This window comes from Petromyzon marinus, chromosome 44 (genome assembly GCF_048934315.1).
Source record: "Petromyzon marinus isolate PM22_M1 ecotype Great Lakes invasive population chromosome 44, UKy_Petmar_22M1.pri1.0, whole genome shotgun sequence".
Taxonomy (NCBI): domain Eukaryota; kingdom Metazoa; phylum Chordata; class Hyperoartia; order Petromyzontiformes; family Petromyzontidae; genus Petromyzon; species Petromyzon marinus.
This window is the reverse complement of record NC_133710.1, coordinates 10921852-10930185: the sequence shown is the minus strand read 5'-3', so window position 1 is coordinate 10930185 and position 8334 is coordinate 10921852. Positions and strand designations below refer to the sequence as shown.

The 8334-nt window shown below is 53.8% G+C and overlaps 1 protein-coding gene across 8 annotated transcripts in view; it reads right to left on the bottom strand.

Moving 5' to 3' along the window:
* Positions 1–333: 333 nt before the first annotated feature.
* Positions 334–8334, bottom strand: part of LOC116952005 (3',5'-cyclic-AMP phosphodiesterase 4C-like) — a 315456-nt gene continuing 307455 nt past the window's right edge. For all 8 annotated transcript variants that reach the window (XM_076074008.1, XM_032970979.2, XM_032970974.2 and 5 more), the window contains one exon: positions 334–7424. In XM_076074008.1, the coding sequence (XP_075930123.1) occupies positions 6786–7424 (639 nt within the window). In that variant the 3' untranslated portion in view covers positions 334–6785. The remainder of the gene's footprint in view (positions 7425–8334) is intronic.

The following is an 8334-nucleotide window of genomic DNA, read 5'->3' as shown; positions in this document are numbered from 1 at the left end:
TCTAGCCACCGTGGCGCCCCTCTCGCCACCGTGACGAGTCGGAGCCGAGGAGTCGATCGGAGCCGCACGCCGGGAGGGCGGTGGTGCGGTTACGCTGGGGGCAATGGCAGAGCCAATCGCCGGTGAACTTCATCATGAAACACGTTGGCATGGACACCGTGGGTCCACACGGGTTTATTTGTGCGAAGGGTGGGAGACGGCGAGTGTGGGCCGTCCCGTCACGTTTGACCGTGATGAGTTGATGGCACAACACGTGGCTCGCGCAGCGACGCGTCGCCCACGTCCGACCGCCCCCGTTGCGTCGGCCCGGCAAAATGAACGGGACGTGACCACTGCGATGTCATAGGGTTTTTATAAATTCTCAAAGAGCTCGAGTGGATCAATAGGCAAAGTGTACGCAGGTCAGAGCTGGTAAAAACATATTTAAATATGCGGATGGAATACAAACACTTTTGTCAATTATTCAAATACTCCATTGCTGCTGAATAATATTTCTCATAGACATGCTCAAACATTACGCAACATTCCTCACACTTTAGAGCCGTCGCCATCGTCCTCGTGTGCCGTGTCGAGGGCTCGTGGTTTAAGCACGCACGGCACATGCGTGGCTGCGAGCGTGGCGACACGTCGTGTGCTCCCGACAAGTTTCCCCCTCTTTGCCGATTGTGAAAGAGACAGAGAGAGAGAGACAGAAAGAGAGAGACAGCGAGAGAGAGACAGCCAGAGAGAGAGAGACAGATTTTCGAACGGCTATTTCGCAGAGCAGAGAGTGGCGGCGTTTCCTCTCACTGGAGGCCTTCGTGTCCGTTAGCCCATCGGGGGCACCACGCTCGGAGTGCTCACGGACGGCAAGTGTCGGGCACAGATTCGGTCTCTGAAACGCCAGCGACTCTCCCTGCGGGGGGGGGGGGGGGGGGGGGATTGGAGAGGACCACGTGAGACCCTTCTCCCACCTCCCAGCTCAAGTTGCCGTGTGCTACGCAACTTAATTAGAGCCTGTAAATATGACGGGAAACCCCATTACAAGAGGAACGTGAGTGCAGACTTAACAACACACGCAGGTGTTCAGCAATGCCTGTACAAAAAAACTATCAGCCTTATCCAGACCACCAGCTCAAAAGAACTGAGTGGGCATGCCACCTTTTCCTTTAGAACCACCAACTCGTAGAAAATGTGTGGCCGTCCCAATGGGCGAGTGAAACAAATCCGCAACTGTAGACCGGATTTGTCCTCATTTGTACTCATCAGTACTCAGTGCTCCCTACTGGCCTATGGCCCTGGGAGCCCATCTGTTTCACTGCTCCCCATTGGGATGGCCACATTTTCCCAACTCTTTCGAGTCGGTAGCTCCATACGACAACACGGCCACATGCTGAGTTATTTTGCGCTCGTGGTCTAGCCAAGGCCGAGGAGCTTCTGTGCCGTACGCGCGCCACTGCGCACCTTATGCGTGCCGTTACCGCTACCGTGGAACGAGTCGGATGTTGGGTCTCTCGCAGCGGGCCGCTTCGCTACCGCAGGGCACAGAGAGAGAGGAAGTGTTGTCTCAACACGAAGTCCACCGTGGAACTGACATCATCGACGATCCTCTGACATCATCAGCCACAAATGGCGGCCGTGGCCGCACCGTAACCAATTGCGGACAAAATACAAGATCTGAAACATCACCGTTATTACACGGCCACGTTGTTCAGACACCTGCAGGTTCTCCTCTGGCGAAATGACGTTGGTAGAGATGCATCTGTAATTTTCTTAAGTGCCATTATCAGGAATATACCCTCATTAGTCAATTTCGAAGGCCAATGCAAATGTGTGTCCTGCAAAAACACCGCGTGTCCCTTTCCTCAAGCAGGGTAAACTAACCGCCCTTATCATTTGTCAAATAAATGCACTGAGGATGCAATAAATGAGTTCTGAATCAAAAGCTCTGCACGATGAGCACCGTCCGACGAGAGACGCAGCGAAGAGGCCGCTGTACAACGCGTCGTTCACCAGCGCCGCGCGCGACGCCGGCGGGGGCCGTTGCAGCAGACACAATTCCGTTTGGGAACACGGCGCATTGCTCGGCTCCTACTTCTCTAAGGGGAAGTTAAACGCGGCGAATCGTTATTGTGGCGTTTCCATCTCTCGGCGCACGACTCGCTCGAATTGCTCGACTCGCACGGGACGGCATCCGCGCGCAGCTCTCGGACTCTGCCCCATGTGGCCGCTGCCATGAGGACTATGGGGTGGTGGCGTCAGACTGCGCACGCACGCGGACTCGCGCACACGCACGCACACATGCTCGCACACATACACTCGCGCACACTCATGCACGCATACATGCACACACTCAACATTCACACGCAACAGATGGGACACGAATATAGGCAAACGAACTGAAAACGCTCTTGCACAAAACACGCGTGCACACCCAAACGAACATCGACAACTGCAGCCACACGCACCTCACAGTCTCGCACGCAAACGAGCCCACGACACAGCCGTATCTGTGTGCACACACAACCAGTGCACCCCACACAGACTCGCGCTGACACCGGTAGACATGGTAGGTGAAGTGCTGTAAGGCGGCGGTCGCACTGATGGGGTCAACAATTAATTTATCCGCCTTTGTTTCCCCGAGGTTTGATGGTACACTGCACCACTAATTTCAGACCGACTTGACCAAAGAGGTGCCCAGGCCAGGTTACGAGATCACTTATCACTGCTGTTGTGCATGGGCAGTTTATGAACCTGGGTCACTGGGAGCACGGCACAGAACACTGCGCTCTCATATCACCCCTTGCACACCCACTAACACACACACACACGCGCACGTGCGCGCAGGCAACACACCCAACACTCACACGTGAACTACACACACACACACAAGCAGACAAAACCACCCCAGACACAAACCACCATCGCCACGCGTGTGCAATCACCTTTTCAACTCTCACTAGCATACACAACCACTGATACTCAAACCAGCGCCGACACGCTCCACAGTTACACGCACGGTAACCGAACACTCAGCCAAACGGCACGGGGGGGTGGGGGTGGTGGGGGTGGTGGGGGGGGGCGTTCTGCCCACGGAAGACTCAATCTCGTTCTCGTAAGCGGTACCCTCTATCAGCCTCTTGAATTCCGCGACGACGCCTGCCCTGAGCGCTGCACACCGGGGAGGCCGGCTCCAGAGGCCACGTGCGACTCCGTTCCCATGAGCCCTGCGGAAAACCCGCACGGCCGCATCTCCGAGCCGCCACATGGCAGCATCGTGCGCTCCGACGACTCTCTCCGCCAACGTCATTTAAACCCTTCGATATTTTGTTCCTCGTGCCAGTGAACTTGTTGAGATTTGCATAAAATTTAGTTTTCGGGTTGTCATCTACAGTTCTTGTTTTTTTTTGTTCTGAACTGCTTCTATTTCTGCTCCCGCTTTGTTTTCCCGATGGTGGCGACCGCTCCATGGTGGTCTGGCCTCAGTCGTTGGAACATCGTCCGACGGCATGTTTGGGGGTCAGCCCTCTGGTGACCACGAGGCCGCCCGCGTCTCTTTGGGATCACGTCGTATCAAATTTAATCTTTACACGACCACGGGGCTACAGATTTACAATCCTGCGATGAACAGGATCGTTCGGAGGTGATGGTTTGGCCAAATATCTTCCCTAAGACCCTCCACCACCATCACCACCACCACCGGATCGACACAACCAGAACAACCTAAACTGTGACGTGGATGTGCGTTTAAAAATGCTCCAATTACCATCAATCATTATTTCGGCAGCTGATTCTAATTTTCGGTTGAATTAAACAAAACCGGTCCCAGGATTAGTGCCAATTATTAGAGTGACCCAGCCTCCTGTGCAAACCTCTCACAAGATTAAAAATCAAATCATCAGAACAGCAGTCACTCCCGCCATAGAGCCAAGCCAATCACCATGTCACACCACGTTCACCTGAAGTACTGCACGTTGAGAGTGGCCATCGCTGCACCGTGTGGTGTCGTGAGACGCCAGGAATTGGGACATTTTCTTAACTTTTCAAACATTCAGACTGAGTCGGTATTTGTGCAGAGACTCGTGGAGAATGCTAGTTCTGGTATCGCCAATTTCCAATGGGACGTGACTATGACCCTGGCGTCGTTTATTATTTCACCAAACTGGAATAGATGCGAGTCGGGGCCCTTGTGTTCAAAGGAGGTTTATGCTCATCTCCTGTAGTAGCTCAGAGCCAGTGGAGGGCATTCCACAATTCCACAAGCCTACGCCAAGGGACCAGATTGACTATTGCACAACTACTGTTGACTTTTCCCCCCAACACCGGATGGCGCTGATGCTACGGGCCTCACAGAGGGAGGCGATGGCGATGGTGATGAGCCGACGAGGAGACCCTGTTGCGCTACCCACCGAGCTGTCTCCCGGCATCATCAATTCTCTACTTAAGCGGTGCTCCAACTCACAAGATCCAAGTCAAAACATACTGTTTAAATGACCCCGATGTTCATTCTAATCTCAGTTTCTTGCTGATGACATTAATGTTAAGTGCCAAGGCGCTGGTAACTAACCAGTTTCTACATTGATCCCGAAAAGCCTTCGTGGAAATAACACTTGCTCTCAGCGGGGCACTCATTTAGGATTGCTTAGTGAATTGTTTATGCGAGTACTTTTCGAATGTGGGAGCAAACCAGATGGCCGAAAGAAACCAATAGTTAGGACGGATTAAATATCAAATGGCACAGCAGTGAGCGAGCAAATTACTCGGTGTGCTGCGCCCGCACGCACTGCCCGCTGACCTGCAGAGCTCACCAATGTGATGGCTCCATCTCTGTGCAACTCACCATCCCTACATCCGAGTGATTAGATCACAATGAGCACCATTGCCACAACTTCCACCACCACCACTACGACCTGGCTGAGACGACCTCACCTTCCATGTGCCCAGTTTACTCGCCCAGGCGGACAAGAGCAGCAGGCCTGGGGGCAGGACTGCGACCCGGCCGCGGAGGAACGAAAGCAAAGCGTGCCGCAAGAATGGGGTGCGGGTCGGTCGCTACACGTCACGCCCCACGTTCGTTCAGCATGCGCAAGCCCCACCGTCGCTCTTCAGAGTTACGCCGTGGTCGGCCAAAGAGCTCAGAGACGACCCAATCACAGGGTCGCCCAGCGCACGCTCTCGCATGCACCCACAGCTACAACAGGAAGCACTGGGAAAGTGACTACATCAGCACGGTTTACTGTGTCCACTCTCAAGAGGCTAACTCGTACCGTAGATACACGCTATGATAATCTATACAATACATATATAGTCTCTATATATATGTGTGTGTGCATGTTACCCTATTAAGTACTTTATGTATGTACCCTCTGTACATTTTTGGAGTTTTTTTACGATACACAACAGCATTTAAATCTTTATTTAAATTATACGTTTAACATTAAAATAACATTAAAAAATATTAATAATTAGAAAATAACTAACGCGTGAAAATATGTCACGAGGCGTGTTCACCACGACCTCAAGTGACCTTTAACCCTCAGTGACCCTTTAACCTTGAGATTCAGGCAATCACAGTTTCTCTGTTTATCTCCTTCATTGAAATGAGATTAAGTTACGGAAGATAAAACATTTACCATCGAACAAAATATTTCTGCAGGGTTAACATGTTAGGCAACTTATTAATATTATTATACCATATTCTATGTTCTTCTATAGTCATCGACTTTGCACGCTCACCGGGGCAGGGTTATTACAAGGTGCGTTCACCGTGACAGTTATTCGTGCAAGTACAGGGGTATTTATCGGTACACGAGTGCTCGCAAACACCTTGGCTCTCATAAGCCTAACACCCAGAAATATTTTGTTGCGTGGCGATGTTTCCGCTTCTTTTGATTTTCGTCTCCTCCGCTCCGCTAACGGGGATCCATGTGTGTTGCTGCCGGATTTGTGCGCTGCTTCCCTCAGGCTGGATTCTTTTTTTGTTAAAGGTACAATGTCAGCGTTTGCTAGCGGTCTGCAAGACCAGGCCAAGGCAAGTGGAGGGCAGCGGTAAAACACTCTCCGGACCGTTAAGCGCCGCTTGCATCAATCGGACCCGTCTGCCGTACATCAAATCGGTTGGGCCAATCCCGGGAGAGGCCAGAAGAGTACGCCAGCAGTAGCCCACGGATGGGCGCCGCGGGCTCCCGTTTAGGCTAAATTGCAAGTGGGGTTCCTCGCTAGTCCAAAACTCGTGAGGCTGGTTTTGTGGAGGTGACGCCCGGCCCGTTTGCCGTGCGCGCGCGTCAGGCCGAGAAATGCTTTCTGCTGCTGCCACCCGCGTGAGCGTGCTGCGCCAGGCAAACGCGGTGCTTGAAGGGAGGCTCTTGGGGAAGGCGGGGGCGGGAGGCAGATCCAGCGTTTGACGCGAGTCGTTCCGGTGGGGGGGGGGGGGGGAGTGGGAAGGGGTCGAGCAGAGCGCTCCGTGCTCCACGTCGGTGGCAAGCGCCGATAGGGAGGTGCTCGACTCGTATTGCTGTGTGGCGCCCCAGGGCCGCGCTGCATCCCGAGCGGTGAGGGTGAAGCGCTTGGATAGCGGCGCGGTCGCCACTCCCCCGTGCCGTTGCCTCGTCTCTCCCCCCGCCCCGTACCCCTGCGTTGATGCGTTTTGCAGTTGCACCATGACAGAGTATCGTCTTAATTTATCCATAACATTCACTGGGGGCAACATTTTTCCCAAAGTGCAAATGAAAAGCTCGTGGAAAAAAAGAAAATTTCACTATTATTTTTTCCGTAAAGTCTTGTGTTGCTCGGGCCGCATGCGGATTTCAGCCGTGGTTGAATGACCCATCGTCCGAATCCCCGAACCCCACGTCATGCGACTCCGAATCCTGCGCCCGTAACGTCCGTGCATCGTCGTCGTCGTCATCGTCATCTTCGTTATCATCGCCGTCATCGTCATCCACTCTGGGAACCAGGGCAAGGCAATTTTCGTGTCCGCAGCCATGCTCTCCATCACCGTAGCGACACCTTCGTCCGCTCTGCAGGCAGCAGCAGCAGCCAACACCGCTGCCGACCAGTCGGTCGGCGCCGGGGTCAAAGGCCGACGGGCCCTTGGAACGCATGGCCGCGGGCCCCGCCTCGTCCTCCAGCGTCAGCTCGAAGTGGAAATGCGACTCGGGCGGGCGCAGGCCGGACGCGCTTTGCACCTTGGTGGATCCAGCATCGGTGGCGTCGGCGCCGCCACTACCGGCGTCTCCGCCGTGGCAGCCGGGCGACGGCGAGGGACTCAGGCCGTGCGGCGTGGGCGTGCCCTCATCGGGCGGAGGCGACGGGCTGCTGGGGATGGTGCTCTGGTAGAAGTCGCGGTTCTCCTCTAGCGTGTCCAGCATCTCCTGGGCGTCAGGCTGCACCAGGTCGGCCCATGTCTCCCACAGCGGGTGCACGATGTAGTCGATGAAGCCCACCTGGGCGGGGTGGGGACGGCAGACAGGGTTAGAGAAGCACGGGCAAGGGCGCTGCGGTCTGCTACATGCGCAAGGCCGTGTGGTCCAGATAACCCACCCAGGATTCATCCGCGCACAGCTGGAAAGAGTGCTTACAAATCACGTGCGTACTCGTTTGTAGGTGCTGTAATATCGGGTTTACACTGCAAGCAGCTCAGAAAACTACACCGTTGTACTGCGCTCCTATGCTTCCCGCCTTCACCAACCCATGGTGGAATGGTATGGCCCACTCGAGTACTAGGCCCTAACCGATTAAGAAATGTGGCTTCCTTATCTCATTCCCATTTAAGATGAAACGGCAACATTCAGAGGCACAGTTATCGCACACGCAAGTCTTGCGCGTTTCCGAATTTAATTGAAGGTGACATTTCCTGTCAGTTTGTTTTCTAGCTTCTACACGATGACTACAATTCTTTGTTTACCCAAGAAGGTCTCGGCGAGTCCCGGCACTTGCTACTTCACGGCATTTTTGTTCGGGGACGATTGCGGACGGCTGATGAAGGAGGAATTGCGAGTCAACCGCAAAAGCCCACGGACACGAGGGCGGCAGAACGTGCGCACAGTCGGGGTATCGCCCTCTGGCTAGGGACCCTCACAGATTTCACTTCTGATAAAGCCACCAACTCCACCTCCGCCCGGTGGATTCTCGGCTGAAATTACTCACTTTTAAAATGTGGCCAGTGTAAACGGCGATAAACACGGCAAATGGGGGCTCACGGATCGTCCCAATGGCCTTCCAAGTTTCAGTTTATTTATTTGGTATAGCCCTGTGAGCCATTCGGCTCTTGAATCGGGTGCAACCACAACAAAAAAAAACGAACAAGAAAACATCTTAAAGTGACTATGTGACCAAGTGGCATTTGTTTAAACA